General features: G+C 46.3%; 1 protein-coding gene across 2 annotated transcripts; it reads left to right on the top strand.

The window, feature by feature from the left end:
• Positions 1–10421: 10421 nt before the first annotated feature.
• Mapk8ip2 (mitogen-activated protein kinase 8 interacting protein 2) lies at positions 10422–21728 on the top strand. Of its 2 annotated transcripts, none has more exons than XM_008834784.2 (13): positions 10422–10590; positions 11079–11165; positions 12048–12153; positions 13443–13721; positions 13835–13928; positions 14042–15286; positions 15630–15705; positions 15858–16030; positions 16124–16233; positions 16987–17094; positions 17234–17304; positions 20636–20734; positions 20934–21728. In XM_008834784.2, exons 1-13 carry the CDS (start codon positions 10514–10516, stop codon positions 21004–21006), a joined length of 2598 nt encoding a protein of 865 aa, XP_008833006.1. In that variant the 5' UTR covers positions 10422–10513; the 3' UTR covers positions 21007–21728. The 2 variants fall into 2 exon arrangements, with proteins under 2 accessions (XP_008833006.1, XP_008833007.1); XM_008834785.2 differs by having other exon boundaries at positions 10471–10590; positions 10994–11165.
• The last annotated feature ends 382 nt before the right edge of the window (positions 21729–22110 follow it).

Consider the following 22110-nt stretch of genomic DNA (forward strand, 5'->3'; position numbering starts at 1 on the left):
AGTAGAGGTGAAACACATTGCCACTGAAATCTACCTGATAACGTTTGTATCCATGCTCAGGTGCCAAGGCTCTCAGAAAGTAACTGACTGTGACTAGTAATAATCAGATACATAGAGTTAGAGACACATGTGCAAACATCTAAGTGTTAGTTGCATTAAAAATGAGTTTTTCTGTATGAAACAGTATATTTTAAAAAGAAGTGGAGAGCTTTTTAAAGGTTAAAACCTCATTTAATTTTATGTCTTACAGGGTTTATACCGAGTTCAATTGTATAACCATTAATTCAACTATATACCTAAAAATTTACAATTTTGAAAGAGATGCATCTTAGCTCTGGAAAGTGTTATTGAATATATCAATGCTGTTGTAATGAAATGCTTCTTCTAATTATATGGTTATTAAATAAATAATTTTTAAAAATGCATGCATGCTACCATGTCCAGCTTTAACACAGATTTTGGGGATCCAAATGCAGTTATCAGGCTTGTGCAGTAAGCACCTTATTTACTGAGCCATCTCCCAAACCATAGCTTACATTTTCTGGGGGGTCTTTTTGAGACAAGGTCTCCCTGTAGCCTCAGTTGGCCTGGAACTCACTGTGTAAACCAGGCTGGCCTCAATCTTACAGAGACCACCTGCCTCTGCCTCCTGAATGTTGGAATTAAAGGCACGTGCCACCATACCTGGTTAGATTTTTTTTTAATCTAAATTTTAACCTCTTAAACTTCCACTTGTTTCTTCTTTATGATTTTCATTCTTTGGCCATTATGTTCAAGTTTTGTTTATATATATAACTATAAAAACTATCCTAAAGTCTGTGTTTGTTCATTCTCTCATTTTGTCCTGTGTAAGTCAGTTTGGACTGATTTTTTTCCCTCTGAGTTCTCACTGCTTCATCGTAGATCTAGCAACTTTTTATTTAGTATGTTTTTCTTGTTAAAATTTTTCATCGTATAAATACAAAAATTTTTTTTCATTGTAGCTGGGCATGGCAGTGCACGCTTTTAATCCCAGTATTCAGAAGGCAGAGGCAGGTGGATCTCTGTGAGTTCAAGGCCAGCCTGGTGTACATAGTGAGTTTCAGGCTAGCTGGGGCTACAGGGAGACCCTGTCTCAAAAAGACAAAAAAACTAAAAAACTGAAAAAACAAAATTTTTCATTGTATAGCTTTTTTAAAGGATGTGGGTTATTATGAATGTTACAATGCCAAGTGCCTGGATTTTGTTATTTTCCTTTAGAGAGTATTATGGACTGAATGCTTCTGTCAGCCAAAATTCCTAGGTTGAAATGTTAACCTCCAATATGATGATATCAGGAGTAAGGTTTTTGGAATGCAATTAGGTCATGAGAGTCCAGCCTTTGTGATTGAGATCTGGAAACTCACAGTCCATCCTTGAACTCAGAATCTTCCTGCCTCAGCCTCTTGAGTCTTGGGATTGCAGCACGTACCATTGTATCTTTTTGTTGTTGTTTTTCAGTAGTGGAGCTTGAACCTGGAATTGATGCTTGTATAAATGAGGCTTCAAGAATTCTATTTGCCCCTTCCTCCCTATGGCAAGACATAGAGGCTACCATCTGTGTGGAATGAGACTTCACTAGACATTGAATCTACTTGCACCTTAATTTTGAGCTTACCAGTTTTTAGAACTATGAGCAATAACTTTCCATTATCTATAAACTAGACGAGTATAAGAGTATATACTTCTCTCTTCTGGTACTCACCTCTACTTAAGCCTTAGTTTTCTCAAAATGCAAACTCAAGGATTACAAGCAACTCTCATTTTATAAAGGCAATTAAGAGGCAAGAAAACACAGCTAGGAGTTCAGCTCAGTGACAAGAGTGTTAGCCTAGTATATATAAGCCCTTGGGTTTGATCTTTAGCACTACACAACAAACAAACAAAGAACAACAAACCATCCTGAATTTTTAAGCCAAGCGTTGGTTAATGCCTGTAATCTCAGTACTAGAGAAGCAGGTGGATTACTGCAAATTGGACTATACAGTGAATATTAGGCCAGACAGGGCTATATAGTAAGACCTTGTCTCAAACAAAACAAAACATGAAGATAATGAGGTATCATGAGTGTAAACCAGCTACTATCACAGATATCATATTGCAGGTAATATAATAATCAAACAGGATTATTAAATGCTTATGGGTTGAGTTAGCTCAGTCAGTAAAGTGCTTCTTCCCTTACAAGAATGAGGACCTAAGTGATCCCCAGGTCATTTGACACAAAAGTATCAGGCATGATGGCATGCACTTGTTGTACTAGTGCTGGAATGTAGCGATGGGAGAATCCTTGAGACTCACTGGTCTGCCAGTCTATCTTTAATTGGTGAGCTCCAGGTCAATAAGAGACCCTGTCTCAAAAGAGGTAGACAACATTCCTGAGGTGATCAGAAGTTGTTCTTTGGCCTCTACATGTACCTGCACACATGTATATGTACACTTGCCCACACACATGGACCTGCACACATGAACATGCTCATGTATAAATAATAAACATTAAATAAAATGCCCATGTTTAATGTAGCTAATGTAATAATAGGTAAAGTTTAAATAGTTGCAGAAACGAAAACTAGCCAGATATGTTGGCATTCACACACTTAATCTTAGCACTTGGGAGGCAAGAGGATTATGAGTTTGAGGTCAGCAGAGCAAGACCCTTTCTTAATAAATAATGGGAGTTGGGGTGGAGGGAGATGGCTCAGTGGTTAAAAGCACTGGCTGCTCTGGCCGAGGACCTGAGTTCAGTTTCTAGAACCCACATGGCAGCTAACAACCTTCTGTAACTCCAGTTCCAGGGGATCCGATGCCTTCTTCTGACCTCTGTGGACATTGCATGACACAGGTACACTTACAAACATGCAGGGCTAACACTCATACACACATTATGACAATAAATAAATCAAAATTTTAAACAAATAAATAATGGACACTTTTATATAGTTGAAATTTTAGTTGAATCTTAAATTTAATGAAATTTAAGACAGTATACACATTATCCACAGATTGTAAACAGTTGAAAAGAGAATTAGTGAACTGAAATATAAATGTGAATAAAGCATTCAGAATATTGTTTAAAAAGACATAGATATGGAAAACATGAACAAGAGATTAAGAAACTTGGAGGCTAGAAGCAGAAAATCCAACACAAGTCTAATAAGAATGCCAGAAGAAAAAAATGGAAAAAGGCGGAATGGAGCAGAGGCTGTATTGTTTTATGCATGGCCTGACTATATAGCCCAGGCTGACCTCAAACTTAAGCTCCTCCTGCCTCAACCTCCTAAGTGCTGGAATTACAGATATGCACCACCATATCTGGCTATGAAATTTTCACTTATGAGAGATTCATATAATTAAGATCAATGAACCTCAAGGAGAGAAAACATATGAAATAAAGCTACATCAAATTACACCATCTAATAATAAAAATAAAAAAGAATAAAGTAAAAAAAAATACACCAGATTGAAACCCTAGAACACCAGTGATGAAGATATTGTATATGCAACTGTAGAGGAAAGAGAACTGTCATTGTGTTACAGTGGAAATGGATTTTGTGGTTAAAAGTTTAGATTAAAATAATAAAGTTGGGGAAATTGAGGAAGATAAATAAGAGGGCTTTTGGCCAATGTCAGCAGACCGGTAGGCTCCCTCGAAGCCCTTTTCCTTAAGAAATGTGTTCAAAGCACTATTACCATTTCATGTATTCTTGTTCTAATGAATATAATTATAACAGATGAGATTGTAAGAAAGAATGGCTTCTACAAAGCCTCCACCTATTTCAGAAAAAAGACCACCTCAGACTGCCTGGTAGCCAAGAACGATGGCAGCTTGGAAAATGTGATAGGAATTAGCTCCATGGTGAAACTATTATTAGCTGGTCACATCAAGTGAGAACAAAGAGAACATAGTATAATTAGCAGCCAATGAAACACCTGAAAAGTCACACAGTAGCAATGCCAGCTAGGACTAATGGCTAGAAGACATTCAAGGTCAGCAGTTAACAAGGTAGAAGCCAGAGATGGACAGAGAGGGGCCTTAAACTTCCTCTAAGTGACTGAACAGAACTTGATCATCTACTTGATTGTGCTTAGGAGAACATGCACAGAAAGTGGGCCTCCCCAATTGGCTTGACCTGTGAGATGCTCAGAGAATTAACTAATCGCAATAGAAATCACCTCAGTTCAGTTTCTGCCATAAGTCCGATAAAAACCCCTAGGCAAGGCAGACTGATGGCAGCCTTCCCTTGGGTTCTCTCTGGAGCTTTGCTGGCTTTCCAGATCTCTGCTTTCTGACATAAATCTTTGTTTTCTTTAAGCTTTCTATAATGCTAAAGCTCTTTAAAACTCATTTTTTGTTTGCCTATGAAATTCATTCTTCAGATTAATGAATCAAGGACCAGGAGCAGTTTTACTAACTCCTGAGTTAAACCCACCTGAGATGAGAAAGTATTCTCTGCTTTCAAGGACACCCCCTTTTTTGGTATCAATTGGGGTGGCTGCAGCGCATCATCTCAAAGACGCTGCAGAAATAGAGAACAGTAGAATGAGCTCTGGAGGTGGTGGTGAACACTAACTACCTGATCTAGGGTTCTTTTCTTTTTGGCAGAGGAGGTGGGGCCACTTAAATAACAAAAATTTATTGTAGTCTGCAGGCCAGAAGCCTCAGGTCAGTCAAGGTATCAGCAAGGCTGGTTTCTTCTGGGACTTCTCTGGCTTGCAAAAGGCTATTTCTCTATGACTTCTTGTAGTCGTCCTTCTGTATCTGTCCATCCAGATTTCCTCCTCTCCCTTCCTGGAGCTTGTGTTTTAATATGTAGAGAAAATAAGTTAAATCAGGAAGATGCATTGTAATAGTGTGCCAGGTAGCAAGAAGTCCTGTGAAGAAACAATGCAGACCAGGGATGGGGGCACATGCCTGTGATGATAGCACTTAAGAGGCTAAGGCAGAAAGATGGTAAGTTTTAGGCCAGCCTGGGCTACAGAGTGAGATCCTGTCTAGGAAAAGGAAATACCTTTGATTAGGTTCAAGTATAAATAGTTTATTTAAAAATAAACTCACGCAAGTGGGTGAATAGAAAGGCAAGGAGGAGGATGAGAGCCATCCTGCCAGCTGCCTGTCAGTATCTAAACTTTGGTCTATGAAGGAGGATTTGTACCTAGAACTTGGCTTGATAGGGAAGATAAAGGCAGTTTTTGTTATCCAAATGATGGAATTATACAGGAGTTCCAGGATGATACTCTATAAACAGAAGATTGTGGTGAATTTCCCCTCAGTATCTCTTACAGTCTTATCAGGAACTTCCCCTGATGTATAGCAATTTCCTATGAATTGAAACACTTCATCTTGGAGGGAAGTTCATTAAAACTCAAGAAGTAAACAAAACTCATAAGGCTCAGGATGTAAACAACTCATAAGTCTCAGGGATAAGTTTTGAAATATTCGCAAGGCTCCTTTCTAAGGTTATATAAGCAATAAAGATTGCTGAGGAAAGAGACTCTCTTGACTTGGGAACTGCCTATAGGCAGAGCTCCAGGGATGCAACTTTTATGAGTTATCACCCATACTGAAGTGTGCTTTTGATGATGTGGGTGCTTTGAGCTATGTTCCTGTAAGTAACTCTTTACCCGTACTCCTGTAAGTAAGCCCAGTAAACTCACTAGTTCACTAAGGTAGACTTGGGTAGAATTCTTGCTTTGTTGTGCTGCCAGTGACCTATCTTGGTATTGTTTATATCACCTCAGGAATAGTGGCACAATGGCCCATCAAGCAGGACACCATTGTTACTAACTTTACTACATCTTTGAGAGGAACTGGGGAAACTTGAGGGGCCACTTGTCTCAGCTTCTCCAGAGTGGTATCTCCGGAATGCTTTGTACCTATTCACACTAAACAGGACATTCTCTGAAATCCATGATCCCGAGAGTAATTTTTTTTTGTCTTTTTGAGACAGGGTTTCCCTGTAGTCCTAACTGAACTGAACTCACTATGTAGACCAGGCTGGCCTTGAACTCACAGAGATCCCTGAGAGTAATTTTTTTATCAAGGTGCCATGCATTCCTTTATGGAACTATGACTGTGGTGCAGTAAAGACTGTAGATGTGTGAGACTATTTTGTGATCAATAAAACTGTCTGAGCATGTATTTTATGTGAAAAAAGTCTGTCAAAACATGCAAATTTCAGAGACCCCTCCCCCTAGTAGCAATCCTTTTAAAAAGTCAACTTTTATTCATTGTCATTACGGTCCTCTGCACTGGTAGAAATCTGTTTTCTGAAAAGTATAATTATTTGATTTCTTTCTTAGTCCATAAGGATTTCTTATACTCTCCTGTCCTTTAAGGCATAACAGCATTGTAACCCATGACATTGCACTCTATGAAAACAGAGATAAGAATACATCACTTAATTTAACACCATATTAAGCTTGTTTGCTGATAGGAGCCAGGAAGAGAAACTGATGATACAAGCCAGAGGATTCATTCCAAGAAACTGGTTGACTGTGTAGTGAGAGCTGGAAGGATAAATTGGCTACAGATTCATCATGGTTTTATAACATAGCCTTCAAACTCTGTGACTCCTCCCAATGAGAAAAAGATCTAAGAACTCCACTCTTGAACCTGCATAGACCTATGACTACTTTGATAATAGGTAAAAGTACTGCCATATGACTTTCAAGGATCAGAAAGGGCCTGATTCTTAAATACTCATAGAGACCATAATGCTGGAGAGAAGCCACTGAGGTGTTGGGGATAGGCTTCAGTGAACTCCAGTGCAGACTCAGTATAAATGGTTTACCCTGTACACACACCATCTCAGACACCCACCTCAACTCACCTTTAACTGGATTCAAGTCTGGGGAGAGCCCCAGGTAAGAATTTCTATCACAATGCTTTCAGAATATCTGACAAGACTCTAAGCAGAGTAAAAAGGTGGATTTTTTTTAAAAAACTAAATTTTTGTGTATTTCGTATAGAAAATTTCATCTTTATATCCCCTTCCCCTTTGACACCCTCTGATAGCCCCTCCCCACTGGAGTTCATACCTTCTGTCATCTGTGTTAAGGCCTATCATGTAAAGTTAGTGTCCCCAGATGTCCCTCAGTGCAAATTCATCCACTGGGATCTAGTCAGTCTATCTAGAACTCCTCCCTTTAAGAAGATCAGCTCATTCTCTCCCAGCAGTAATCAGCTGCCAATAATTCTTTGACTAAGATTGGGCCTGCTGTTCATTTCCACAGTTCTGTGCTGGATTTTGTCTGCTTGAGTTTGTATGGGTCTTGTATATGCTGACACCATTGCTATAGGTTTGTACGAGAAGAGTCCCAGGAGCCTGTAGGACTATTTCCATATGGTCATGCACCTCCTCTCTGGGACTTACAATCTTTCTGACTCCTCTTCCACAATGATCCCTGAGCCCTGGGTGGGTAGATTTTAATATAGGAGTCCTGTCCAAGGACCCACACTCTGCAGACTATTATTCTTTGTATTTTAAAATGGTGGTTTTAATCCACTAAATTTGTGGATCATTTATTACACAGAAATGGTAACTGGAACATGGTTATTATGGAGTTAAAGAATTATATCATGGTAATAGAACAAGAGAGAAAAAAATAGGGTAACATAGAGAACTGGATGTTTGAAATCAAGATTCAGGAGGTAGTAAAGTGATGGTCGTGACAGCAATGCTGACAAGATATAACTCTCACTCTTCATCTTTATTAAATAATGTTATTTTCGGTTTATTCATGGGCATTTTTATTTTATGTTTGTGGCTTCTGTGCACTATGAATGAAGTAAAAGACTGGAGGCTTGCACTTGTTTATTTTCAAATTTGTGAGAAATTTGCCAGAGAATATCCTCTGACCTCTTTGGTACTGCTGTGGCCCTTATAAGCCCAATCAATTTTGTGCCTAATTGTCAATGCCATTGGTGGACCATAGGAAAAAAATAAATAAATAAAAAATCCACTTTAGGAGGAGGGAAAGGAGTCTTAACAACAAGAGTGGTAGTCAGGCAGTAAGAAACCAATAATGCATGGGGCTCACAATCAGAGGAAAGAAAGAACTTCCAGAGGGATTGCTCAGTTCCCTGTGGACCTGGATCTGTCATTTTTCAAGTGATGGTCTGAGGCTAATATAAGGAAAATACACAAGTTTGATTAAAAATTTATGATACTGGGGCTGGAGAGATGGCTCAGCAGTTAAGAACACTGGTTGTCCTTGCAGAAGACCGGGGTTCAAATACCAGCACCCACATGGCAGCTAATAACTGTCCGTAATTCCAGTCCCAGGGGATCTGACAGCCTCTTCTGACCTCCATGGGCATTGCACGACACGGGTGCACTTACCTACATGCAGGCAATATGTGCATACACATAAAATAAAAATAACAAATAAAAATTTTAAAAAGTTTTAAGGGGCTGGAGAGATGGCTCAGCAGTTAAGAGAACTGACTGCCCTTGCAGAGGACCCGGGTTTGATTCCCAGCACCCACATGGCAGCTACAAACCGTCCTTAATTCCAGTTCCAGGGGAATCCGAAGCCCTCTTCTGACCTCCGCGGCATTGCACGACACAGGTGCACTCACATACATGCAGGCAATACACTCATACACACACAATTAAAATAATAAAATATTTTTTAAAAAAGTTTGAAAGATCATGATGCTAAAAATACAAACTCCCTTAGGAAGGAGGTTCTTCCCTTTCACTAACATCCTTGGACTGCACAAAGTGGTCCTAAGGTATTCAGAGGAGCTGGGCCCAAGTGTGACGAGCAGGGGAAGGGTGCACATTAAGTGATCATGCATAAATCATTGTGTTTTGAGCTTTATGTGTGTCAGGTATTTTCATAGCATCATTGTCAGATGAAAAAACTGAGGTCTTAGCTGGATATGGTGATACACACCTTTAATCCAGTACTCTGGAGGGAGAGGTTGGTGGATCTTTGTGAGTTTGGGGTCAGCCTAGTTAGTGAGTTCCAGGCTAGCCAGAGACCTTGTCGCAAAAAACAAAACTAAAATGGGGGCTGGAGAGATGGCTCAGCATATAAACCAGAGGATTAATTCCAAGAAGTGGGTTCAGTATGTAGTAGCACTGGCTGCTTTTGCAGAGGACTAGGGTTTGCTAGCACCCACATGGTGGCTAACAACCATCCATAACTCCAGTTCCAGGGGATCCAAAATCCTCTTCTGGCCTCTGAGGGCATTGCATGACACAGGTGCACTTATATACATGCAGGCAAAACACTCATACACATAAAAATAAGAAAATACAAAATTAAGGTCCGGGTGTGGTGGTGCATGCCTTTAATCTCAGCACTTGGGAGGCAGAGACAGGCTGATCTCTGTGAGTTCAAGGCCAGCCTGGTTTCCATAGTGAATCCAGGCCAGCTGTGGCTATAGGGAGATTCTGTCTCAAAAGGGCAAAAGTAAATAAATAAATAAATAAATAAATAAATAAAATTTTAAAAAAGAGAAAGAAACCGAAGTTCTGATGCATCGAACAATTGGCCTACGTTCAGAAAGTTGGTGGGTAAAGATCAGTACCACAATCTCTCAGACCCTGTGCTCTAGAGATTAGATGTGAACTTCCACAGGTAAAATGGGTGGTAAAATCCTCCCATGCTGTTTAGATTTTTAGAATCTGGTATTGTCTGATAAGAGGAAGGCTTTTGGATAAAAAGGCTCATGGAGGGCATGGTAGTTATAATCTGAGATGACTTCAAAGTTGTACAGTTCTAGATGAATCCTGAGAACTACTGGAGGCTTTTCACAGAGAAGTCACTAGAATTGAGAGAATCACACATCGTTAGTGTTCATAAATCAAGGAACTGGCAGAGCAGGGTGTCTCCCTCTTTGAGAATCTTAGCTCCTTTGCTTGTGATTTCCAGCCTTAATATGCTAATGCCTCATTCTTCCTCCAGAAATAATTCCATCTTGGACCAATTCTTCACAGAGGCTTCCTGCCTCTTCCTCTCTAGTTTGCCCATCTTAACTTTGATCTTCCCTCTCACTTTTACAACTGGCTCCATTTCTGCCTTTGCTTTCTCCAAAGAACAATTCACCAAGCCCAAGTTTCAGGCTGGAGGCTGTCCATACTTGGAACAGAGCCAAGAGCATAGGTTGCCTCAATGAAGGTAACTTCAACTTCTTTCCGTGCCCACCAATATCTCTCTGCAGACTCTGCACTCTGTACCAAACACAGAAAGTTCAGTGTTGGTCTCTGGCTAGTGGTCTCTGGATCCAGGCCCCATCTGCATCCTTTGGGCTAGTATCGCTATCCAGCCAGTCCCCATCATTACCGTCAGGGAAATGGCTGTTTCCGTCCCAGGGTTAGGATGTTTTAGGGAGAAATCCTCGTCGATCCAATCAGCACCCAGTGCGGAACAGCTCCGACTAGCGCTGATCAGCACCCACGGGCGGACAGCTCCCCCAGGCGCCCGTTTGGTTGTCAGGTTAGAGTCCTGGCCACCGACTGCACCGCTGCGGATTCTCAGGGCGTGAATGCTGCTCCTAGGGCCGCACCCACCTCGGCGAGCCACCCACCTCCAACCAGCACTGCACACCGCCGCTACCAAGAGGTGCGCAGACCCAGGCCGCCGTGGTCCTGGTTCATTTACCGCCCTCCTTTCTCCCTCATCCCCTCGGCGCCCGCAGAACTTTGGCCTGCGGCCCGGGCCCCGACCCCCACCGGTACCTTCTCGCCTGGTCCTGGCCCTGAGACCTCCAAAGCCCCCACGCCAGCTCTCCCAGCCACAACCTCCATACCAGCAGCGTCCCCTTCCCGTCCCCCTGCCGCGGTATTTCCGCTGCCCACCCTCGGCCCTCCCCCCTCCTTTCTTTCCCTCTCCCCTGTCCTCCCCCGGCCCCCTCCTCCCCGCCCCCGGGCCCCGCCCTGCGCCACTCCCTCCCCTCACCCCTGCACCGCGGGCTGCCGCGGTGTCCTGGCAGGGCGCTGAGGTGTGTCGCGGGCGGGTGTCGCAGGGCGTGTCACGAGGTGAGCGGGGAGGCCCCGGCCGCGAGCGGAGCACCAAGGGCGCGCGGTGCTCCTTACCCCTCCCCCTCGCAGCCGTCCGGCGGTTCCCGGGAAGATGGCGGATCGCGCGGAGATGTTTTCTCTCTCCACCTTCCACTCGCTGTCTCCTCCGGGCTGCAGGTACGCACTCGATCCCGCAGCACTGGCGGGCCTCACCTTCCCGTAGCTCTCCTTGGTCTGCCACCCTTCTCCATCGACTTCACCGACCCAGGCCAGGGAGCCTCTGTGGTCCAGGCCTCGGACTGATGCTGCCCATCCCCCATCCTGGACCGGGGCCCCTCCGTTTCTGGTTTTTTGTTTTTGTTTTTGTTTTTGTTTTTTTTTGGCCTCTGGTCGCCCAGACCCAGTGGCATCCCCTACATTTCTCGTTGGGATACTGAGCCGCACCCATGGACAGATGACCTGTCAGTTGCTAGACTGACCCTTTAAGAGGCTTTGGGCAGGGTGCCCAGCACCTAGTCTATGCTTAGCAGTATCCTTTTGGCCTTGTTGGGCCTCCTCCCAAGGAGGCTAGGGTCTGGCCCCTAGCGCCTAGGAAGGGATGGAGTAGAAATCTAGCGTGAAGCCCCTGGGGCTGGGGTAGGGCAGGTCTGGGTGGGAAGGGGCTGGACCTTAGGGTGTAGGCCTTCTTGGTTCGTGGGGTGGAGACGCGGAGGTAGAGTTTAGCTTGACCCTGCTGTCTCCTGCTGCAGAAGCTTCAGTTACCCCTCCCCCTGTACACTAGAGGTGTTTCCCTGGAGGCTGAAGCTGTGACCCACAGGGACTGGGAGCCTAGTGAGGAGGGGTGGGAGGGGTTGGGGGGAGGATGGCTCCTCTGGGCTCATTGGCTCCGATGGGGGAGGGAATTCACTAGAGAACAGTACTTGGGGTCAAAATGACATGTCTATAAGCCTAGGTGTTGGGGGCCCTGGGAGCTGGACATTTCTCACCAATGTCCTTAGGACCAGCTATTAGGCCAGGAACCTAGGACTGGTGGCTCTCTGACCCTGGCATCCTCTTCAGGCCTCCCCAGGACATAAGCCTGGAAGAATTTGATGATGAAGACTTGTCTGAGATCACCGATGACTGTGGCCTGGGCCTTAGCTACGACTCAGACCACTGCGAGAAGGTGGGGAAAGGGCTGGGGAAAAGGTGGGAAAAGCCTCACATAGGCTCAGTTTGCCCAGCATTCTTGTGGCTTTAAGAGTGAATCCTCTGTCCTTGCTATTAGCCTCTTGGTTTTCTTTCCTAACACACAGAGGGCCTTCTCCCGCTGTTCTCCCCATCACAGTGCCACAAGAGGTGGGGGGAGGCAAGCCTTTGCTTTGGGTGCCCTCAGTCTTCAGATCATTTCCCACAAAGATCTAACCCCTCCAGCTTCTATTTCAACCTCTGTGGCCTCTATTTATGTCTTGTCTTCCCTTAGTCTTTTGTCTTCTGCCTTCTGGTTCTGTCTCTACATGTTTCTGTTTTCATTTGTTCTGAGCAAATGCCATGTGTCAAGTGCTGGGAACTTCCCCGTGTTGGGAATGGAGCAAGACAGCTGTCCTCCAGAGCTTTCGCCTTAGCAGAGAAGAAACACATGTGAGAGATAATGGTCACCCATATGTCGGTAGCTGGATTCCAATGGGTCACAAGGTGTGATGAGGGGGAAGGGAATCCAAACCAAGTTGAGGGAATCAGGAAGACTTCCCAAACTGTCAGCTATGTCCTGAGGTTAGCAGGAACCAAGCAGATGGGGGTAGGTAGGAGGGTATGGAAGAGGGAATTGCTGGCAGAAGGATTGACTGTGCCAAAGGCCCTGGGGTTGGTGCAAGCTTGGTGAATCATCAGCGCTCAGCTTCTCTTCATTTATACATTTATTTGTTACTTACTGGTGCTATTCCCATAGGTGAGGGCACCCTGTATGATGTGGACATGACCATGCTCTAGTGGGCTTGCAGTCTGGTGGGTGAAACAGATCAAAAGCCATGAGCTGTGAATTAAGTGTTAAAATGCCATGAAAGCAACAAAGTAGCACTATCAAATGTGATGGGGTTTGGGGGTGAATGAGACTTAAAGGTTGGTTGAGGCTACTCCTCTGACACTGTCCCAGAAAATTGGGCTCTTCCCAAGAAATGGAGTGATCACTCTGTATTTTTTTTGTTTGTTTGTTTTTTTGAACCAGGGTCTCCCTGTACCCCACAGCTGGCCTGGAAGTTGCTATGTGCACCAAACTGGCCTTGATCTCATAGAGATCACGATGTCACTATGTATCTTAAGAAGATTTTTTTTTTGAAACAAACACTGCTCAGTTGGTGGGAGATAGTGAACTGGAAGGAGCTCTTCCTCCTGTTCCTTGCTTTCCTGTCTCCTTACACCTGGGACTGCAGGTTATTGTATTATGGCCCAGCCCTGCTCTGTCCCTCCTTCCTGCAGGACAGCCTCTCCCTAGGGCGCTCGGAGCAGCCACATCCTATCTGTTCCTTCCAAGATGATTTCCAGGAATTTGAAATGATTGATGACAATGAGGAGGAGGAAGAGGATGAAGAAGAGGAGGAAGAGGAGGAAGAGGAGGAAGAGGGAGATGGGGAGGGCAAAGAAGGAGAACCTGGCTCAGAGGCACCTGCTGGGGAATCCCTTATTCCTTCTCCTTCCCTGGATGAGCTGCACAAGCACAGGCCCACCACACTCCACCTGACTACACTGGGAACCCAGGTGAGCTTCCTGACACATGTAGTAAGAGCTGAGCCTGCAGGTCATGCAGCAGGTCCCTCCCACTCTTGGTTACTGGAGCCCTATTCACCATGCTGATTTATACTTCTACCTAGGATTCCCTGAACAACAATGGAGGTTTTGTCCCTGCATTCCCATCCTCCTGGCAAGAGACTGTGCTGTTTTCACCAGCTCAGGAGCCCCTTAGAGGTGAGGGATGGGGCCTGGTAGGGACCCAACAGGAGAGGGAAGGAGGGAGATGGTTGGTTCCCTGGAAGGAGGCCTGGTTCTTGGTAATGGTGGCCCAATTCCTTGCCCTGCAGAGTTCCCAGCCCCCCTCCTGCCCACTGAAGAGGAGCCCCATGAGGTACAGTCTCTGGTGCACCCTGGTTGTGACTGTGAAGGGAATGAGCCTCCAGAGCCACCAGCATCAGGTGGTGCCTCACCTTCCTCCGACCCTGGTATTGAGGCTGACCTGAGAAGCCACTCTAGTGGGGGCCATGAGGGTCGTCGTAGCAGCCAGGAGCTCTCATCACCAGGCTCAGACTCTGAGGATGCAGGTGGTGCACGCTTGGGGCGCATGATCTCCTCCATCTCTGAGACAGAGCTGGAGCTGAGCAGTGATGGAGGCAGTAGCAGTAGCGGCCGCTCCTCCCACCTCACCAACTCCATCGAAGAGGCTTCATCACCGGCCTCAGAGCCTGACCACGAGCCTGAGCCGGAGCCTGAGCGGCTGCAGGAACCTCCCCGCCGACCTGCCTTCCTGCCTGTGGGCCCTGATGATACCAACAGCGAGTATGAGTCTGGCTCTGAGTCTGAGCCTGACCTCAGTGAGGATGCTGACTCGCCCTGGCTGCTCAGCAACCTGGTGAGCCGCATGATCTCAGAGGGCTCCTCACCCATTCGTTGCCCTGGTCAGTGCCTGTCTCCTGCAGCACGCCTGCAAGGAGAGCCTGCATCACAGGCCTGTGGGACCACTGAGGACTCCCAAGACCCCGAGGCAGTGGCAGGTGCCCACGTGGAGTTGGTGGACATGGAGACCCTGTGTGGGCCACCCCCATCAGCTCCCGCAGCCCCTCGGCCTGGCCCTGTGCAGCCTGGGCCCTGCCTTTTTCTCAGTAACCCGACCCGGGATACCATCACACCGCTTTGGGCTGCACCTGGCCGCACTGCCCGCCCTGGACGCTCCTGCTCTGTTGCCTGCTCAGAGGAGGAGGACGAGGATGATGAAGAGGAGGAGGACGATGCAGAGGACAGCATAGTTCCCCCTGGTTCCAGAGACACAGGCTCTGCTGTACCGCTGGATGCTTCGCTGGTGTATGATGCAGTTAAATACACACTAGTAGTGGATGAACACACGCAGCTAGAGCTGGTGAGCCTACGGCGCTGTGCAGGCCTGGGAAACGACAGTGAAGAGGACAGCAGTGGTGAGGCCAGTGAGGAAGAGACCGGGGCTGCACTACTAGGTGGTGACCAGGTCCCAGGGAATGAGTCTCCAGACAGTCCCGACCTCACCTTCTCCAAGAAGTTCCTCAATGTCTTTGTCAACAGCACATCTCGATCCTCCAGTGAGTGGGAAATGGGGAAGGCAGGGTGGCCCCAGAGGATTAAGTACCACCCTGGCCCTAGGTCTTATCTGGTCCCCCAAAGTGCCCAAGAGGCCTGAAGTTCTAGGAGTGGTTAAAGCCCTTTTTCCTAGGATATGGGCAGTAATCTTCCCCACTGATCAGGAGTACTGCTCTGCCCCAGTCTCTAGTGGGCTAGTCTTTCCTCCTTCCTTAACTTAGGACACTTAACAACAGCCTGTTGTGGGGGAGGGTCTTGGATCCAGCCCAAGGCCAGGACCTTAAGTACCTCTCCCTTTTGAGTCCCTGACTCTCTCCATCTCTGTCTGTCCTGTCTGTCTCTCAGGCACTGAGTCCTTTGGTCTTTTTTCCTGTCTGGTCAATGGGGAGGAGAGAGAGCAGACACATCGGGCTGTCTTCAGGTACAACAACCTCCTCACCTATGGTGACTCCCAGCCCTAGTCCATAGATACCTTACGATACTGAAGGATGTGACACAGCGAGACCTGCCTGGTCTAATGATCTCTCACTGACCTGAGAAATCCACTGACCTTTTGGGCCCTGATAACCTCAGGTTCATCCCCCGCCATCCGGACGAACTGGAGCTAGATGTGGATGACCCAGTATTGGTTGAGGCTGAAGAAGATGACTTTTGGTTTCGTGGCTTCAATATGCGTACTGGCGAGCGTGGTGTGTTCCCTGCCTTCTATGCCCATGCAGTGCCTGGTCCTGCTAAGGACCTGTTAGGTAAGACCCATCCACAAGGGGAGGAATATCACCTCAGACTTTTCTTCATTACCCCCTGACTTGGGCCCATTGGATTTCTCCCCACCCCACCAGGGAGCAAGCGGAGCCCTTGTTGGATAGAGCGCTTTGATGTGCAGTTCTTGGGCTCCGTGGAGGTGCCATGTCACCAAGGCAATGGCATCCTGTGTGCAGCCATGCAGAAGGTCAGTGTGGAGAAAGTGGTAAGGATTGGCTGGAGGCCTACATGGATGTCACCCCAGCCCCACAAGCTAGCACAGCCCCTGTGGCTCCAAGGCCTCCCGCCTTGAATAGTATGGGAGACACTGTAGGACTTGCCTTTTAGGGCCTGATTCAGAGCCCAAGTTGGTAGGCTAGAGTGCAGCAGCTGTCCCCTTTACCTCTAGGACTTTTGGTCAGTTCAGTAAGGCTTTCTCCTTTCTACTGGTCCCTCTTTGAACTGTCAATTTCCTGTCTGAAAATTAAGACCAGCACTTTTATCCCCTTCCCTGGGAGTCATTTGCTCACTTATTTCACTTATTTATTCACTTACTGGACAATTATGGACACCTGCTCAGCTGTCAGCCCGAAATTGAGGCTATGGGTCTTAGGCAGCAGGTCAGACTAGCCCTACATCAAAGAGCTCCTGTTGGTTTATGGGGCCCAGGCTCTGTAGTGGCTGGAGGTGTAGGTGGAACAAATTCTTGGCACCTGACCCAAAAGCTTGGTTGGAGGAACAGAAAGGAGATGAGGCAGGCTAGATACAGAGTAATGATTGGCTTATTCTGAGAGCAAGGGTGGCCAAGGTTACCCTCTCATTTTCTATAATTGTGTCTGAGGGGCCTGCCATGAGTATTCAGATAGTCTAGAATGAACAGAGGCATAGTTGCTCTAATGGAAGGGAGAGAGGCCATGGTAGGCTCTTCAAGATCCTCTTTCTTCCCCAACTTCTTCCTTAGATTGCCACTGCCCGGAAACTGACTGTCCACCTGCGCCCCCCTGCCTCTTGTGACCTTGAGATCTCTTTGCGGGGAGTCAAGCTGAGTCTGAGTGGAGGAGGGCCTGAGGTGGGAGTGTGGGAGACTGGGGACCAGGGGGAAGCTTGGGGGTGGAGCGGGTAAAGCCAAGGAAAAGGATCTGGCAGGGACATCTAGAAGGCATATAGTAGGAGTGGCCATAGACTTCCTTTATCCAACTCTGCTCTAGTTCCAGCGCTGCAGCCACTTCTTCCAGATGAAGAACATCTCATTCTGTGGCTGTCATCCCCGCAACAGCTGGTAAGAGACTTACCTGTGCCTTCTAGGTTCTTTGAAATGCGGAGGGTCACCTGTTCTCCAATCCCCACCTACTCTAAGGGCTCTACCTGTACCCATATGGTGCCCTATTCATCCTGGTCCTGGGAGAAGACAGGTTCCCATCCTGGGTGGCTCAGACAAGGAAGTGCAAGGAGCATCTTTGGGTAATATGGGTGTCTTCTGAATGGGTGCCCTGGGCAGAACTGCAGATGGGGCAAGTTTTCTTTAACTGAGGAAGGCAAAGCTCAAAAGATGAGCCAGTGACAGGGTCTGGGGAAATGGATCATATCAGAACCAGAGGAGCCAAAACTATAGGATGCATGTGTGAAAGATCAGGGTTCTGGGGCCTGGTAGAAAGGGGAGCAGCTGGGTGTAAGGTAACAGCTGAAGTTTCAGTAGAGATGTTTGCCCTTTTGACTATGCGAAGACTTGTATGCTTCATCCCATTGGTCCTTGTGGGTGGATATGACCCAGTCAGGCTGGTTCTGGCTGTTGTGTAAAGTAGGATGACTAGATGCTGCCAGTATGAGACTAGGTAGTTGCTTTAAGTATCCAGGTACAGTGCTTTGAGAAGTGTGTACATTCAGGAGGCATTTAAGAGGCAGGACAGGTAGGACTGTGTTGATGGGCTTTAGAACCTGAAGGAGATGAAGGGTGATATTGGGTGATGGGAAGATAGGACCCATACACATAGAAGGAGATGTGAGACCAAACATAGCCAATAATGAGGCCTAAGTAAGTTGGTCTCTCTGTCTTGGAGTTTAGGAAGGAGACTTTGAGAAAGGTTTCATTTTGAACCAGGTGGATAACGGAGAAATGAGGCAGACAAAAAAGCCAGATAGTATGAGAAGAGAAAGGAAAGAGCAGGCAGTAAGAGTGCTGCCAGTTTTCTTCCCAAGCACAAACCCCTGCCTACTGGGTCCTAGTGTCCTAGATGAAGGCGAGGAGATGGCCAAGTAGAGGCCAGTAGATGCCTGGAGAGAGCTAGAGGAAGATGTTCTCATAGAAGGCAGGCTAGATAGAGCATAGGCAGGATATTGCTGGAGAGAGGCTTGTGGTAGGTGGCAAATGTCTTTGGAATCACTGGGATTCTTGTGCTGGGAATGAGCCCTGTCTGCTGACTAGAAATGATCAACTGCAGGTTTTTTTTAATTCAATGTTTATTAGTGGGATTAAGCAATTATACAATGCACACATATATCAAAACATGTTGTACACTAACACACACACAAATTTTGTCATCAAAGAAAGAAAGAAAGAAAAAAGCAGTTTCCATTAATTTGAGATATCATTTGGTATCATATATTACATTTCTTTTTTCTTTTTTTTGTGGGGGGGTGGTCTTTTTGAGACAGGGACTCCCTGTAGTCCCAGCTGGCCTGGAAGTCACTATGTAGACCAGGCTGAACTCACAGAGACTCAGAGATTCACCTGCCTCTGCCTCCCGAGTGCTGGAATTAAAGGCATGTGCCAACATGCCCAGCTATATATTAAATTTCTATAAATAGAAATGAACACATGTTCAGTGTTTTTGTTTAGCATGTTTCCAGTTTTGAAAATAAAACTTGCAGGGCTGGAGATATGGCTCAGCGGTTAAGAACACTGGTTGTTCTTGTAGAAAACCTGGGTTTGAATCCCAGCATCCACATGGCAGCTAACAACTTGTCTGTAACTCCAGTTCCAGGGGATCTGAAAGCCTCTTCTGACCTCCGAGGGCATTGCACGACATGGGTGTACTTACCTACATGCAAGCAATACATGCATATACATAAAATTAAAAAGTAAATAAATAAAATTTTAAAAAAAGAAAATAAAACTTGCATAGAAAAGACAATAATGAAGAAAAAGTATATCAGCATGTTTATAGCAAGTGAAGTGGAGTCAAGCTGGGCCTGTTATCCCAACAGTTTAGGAGACAGAGTCAGGAGGACCTCAAGTTCAAGGCCAGTCTGGGTAACCTAGTGAAAAAAAAAAGTATAAAGAGGGCTGGGAATGTAGATTGATGGGCAAGCACTTGCTTACTTTCCTAGCATGTTTGAAGTCCTAGATTCAATACCAGAAACCCCAAAATAGAGAAATAAATAAAATAAAATGAAATAGAAATATCTGAACCAAGGTCAACTGTGGTTTTACCTCTTTTCCACTGAGAAGGGAGATGATTTGATGAGATCCACTGTTGAGCTGCTGTTCAGTGGGGTATGAGCCAAGACAGAGTGCCATTCCTTAGGCCAGAATTAACTTGTTGCCCTTGGGGCCACAAGGACAGTGGGCTTGGGATGGTACTGCCAAGAAATAAAAAACATATCATGGATCCTATAAGATTTGGCCTCTAGGCTGGACACTGGTCCAGCCTCAATTCTAAGAGGAAGGTGCATCAAGATCCATCCCAGTTCCTTTGTGAGGGGTACTAAGGAAAGAGTACTAGGTAGATGGTTAACTTACATTACTATGACATGAGTAGTACTTACTTCAGGAGTGCTTGGTATGCTATGCTTGGATAAGGTAGGGATATATGGTTTTAAGATCACAGACTGCCTCCTTTACCTTCATTGCTGCCACAGACTGTGCCCTTTAGCAAGATACTATGTTCTCTGTGCTTATCTCTGTCAGTACATCTACTTCATAGGACTGTTGTGAGGCATCTATGAGTTAACAATATAAAGTTCTTAGGAGGGTGCCTTAGTATTGTTTATAAGTAATATCTGTTAGTCACGGGGCAGTGGATCTCAGCTACAGTTTGTGGGTGCACTGGGGTCTGCAGTCTCATGCTGCTCATCTGGACAACAGTTGCTATTATCTTGGAAGAAGAAGACATTTCATGCAGGAATGATATTAATGACTGGAGTATTTAGGGGGAAGTCCTTCACCAATTGGTGAGAGATGGGATAAAAAAGATTTTAGAGATACACTGATCTCCAGTGATATATCAATGCTTAAGAAGGAACTGTGCTTACAGGATAAGATAGACCCATAGAGGCTTGAGCCAGCTGGGGGTGGGGACAGTCAACAGAATAGTCTAGACCTATGCACTACAATACTGGAGCAGATTAGGGGGTATTCAGGAAGAAAAACATGCTTCTGGCCCTTGCATGGGATGGAGGCCCAAGGTTATGGAATTAACTCAGAACACTAGCTCCTTTGGATGTCCAGCACAATACTTGGGTTGAAACCCCCAAAATGCACCTTCAAGTCTTGAAATCATGTGATTTCCCACTCCCCAAGCCATTTTTCCTGCTTTTTCTCTCTAGACCTTTAGTGGGGTGCCTAAGGCTGGTTCAGTACTCTAACGTCTCTTTCACCAACTTCTTCACAGCTATTTTGGCTTCATCACCAAACACCCACTGCTAAGCCGCTTCGCCTGCCATGTCTTTGTGTCCCAGGAGTCTATGAGACCAGTGGCACAGAGTGTGGGGTGAGTGGGAAGATGGGGCAAGAGCCCAGGGAGGGTACAAGAGATAGAAAGGCATAGGTGCATGGGTGGGGCATGAAGAGTGCTAGAAATGTGCTGTGGTGTAGACATAGTTGCAGGGCAGGGAAATAATGCATGGCTAGGGAAAAGGTAGGAGAGAGCACTAGGTTGAGCATCATTCTCTCCCTCTCCCTTTCTGCAGCCGCGCTTTCCTGGAATACTACCAGGAGCACCTGGCATTTGCCTGCCCCACAGAGGACATCTACCTGGAGTAGCATCCACCACCCTCAGCTCTGTCCATGAGGCTCTGGGTGTCTGTAGGCCACCATGGCTTGCACAAGGACTGGATTGGGGACATGTGGTACCTTACATGGTTGGAGTCTCTGGGCTGGGAAATCTCATCCTTTATCCCTGGGGTACAGCTTATGGGGGCTGCGGGGAAGAGGAATTCTAGCAGCCCCACTTTTCCTCTGATGCACATTTTCTCTGTCATCCTCATTTGTCTTGTCCCTCCAGCTCCCTTTCCTCTGTCTCCTGCCCCTTTTTGTGCCTGTAGACCTTGCCCTTTGCTCTCTCTTTTGGAGTCAGAACTTGGGGGAGGCGGGTGGGTTTAGGGTAACTGGTGAGGTCAGGTTCCCCAGTTATTCCCTCCTGGCCTCTTGTGATTTATAAATGAATTTTAATTTTTATAGTGCATCTCAAGGGATTATCTCATCCTTGATCACAGGAAGGGACCCCAAGCCTAACCTACAGGGAGCTCAGGGGAAGTAGGGAGGGGTTCCTAAGAGAGCCTTAGGGTAAACAGAAGTGGCTCTTGATGTTCACCCAAAGCTCCCCAATGCTGTTAGGAGAGGGTGCCCCAAAAGGCACCTCCAACAGGCCATCTGCTTTGCTGCTAACAACCCTGCAGTCCAGCGAGTGAGTATCTGCCCTGCGTGCGCGTTCTGCTGTGTACGTGGGCCCAGCCCATGGCCTCAATAAACTCTGCTTGGTGTGACCCTGGCTGTCTCTAAGGGGGTGCCCAGATGGGTCTAGGTCTCAAATGCCGTCCATGGCAATGGAAATGGAGGAGCCAGGGTGATGGGGTTGTGGGAATTGGGAGAAGTCTTCACTGCTTTCTACAGTCCTGATGGGGGTGGATCACTGACATACTGTGCTAGAGCTTTGTTGGAAGTGAAAGCTGGAGGCCCCGACAGAGATTTTCTCTAAACACACTTGATTGCCTGCAGAGAAAGCTCTGGCCACGGCACTCTGTTTCTTCCCATGTAAGGGGTGAAGCAAGGCATGGCTCAAGTCATTGAGGGGGTGGCATGAACACTTTGAGAAACAATGAGCATGGGTCTTAAAATTGCTATTTATATAGAAAGCCAGAAGAAAAT

This window comes from Nannospalax galili, unplaced genomic scaffold, assembly GCF_000622305.1.
Source record: "Nannospalax galili isolate Female #2095 unplaced genomic scaffold, S.galili_v1.0 scaffold237, whole genome shotgun sequence".
Taxonomy (NCBI): Eukaryota; Metazoa; Chordata; class Mammalia; order Rodentia; family Spalacidae; genus Nannospalax; species Nannospalax galili.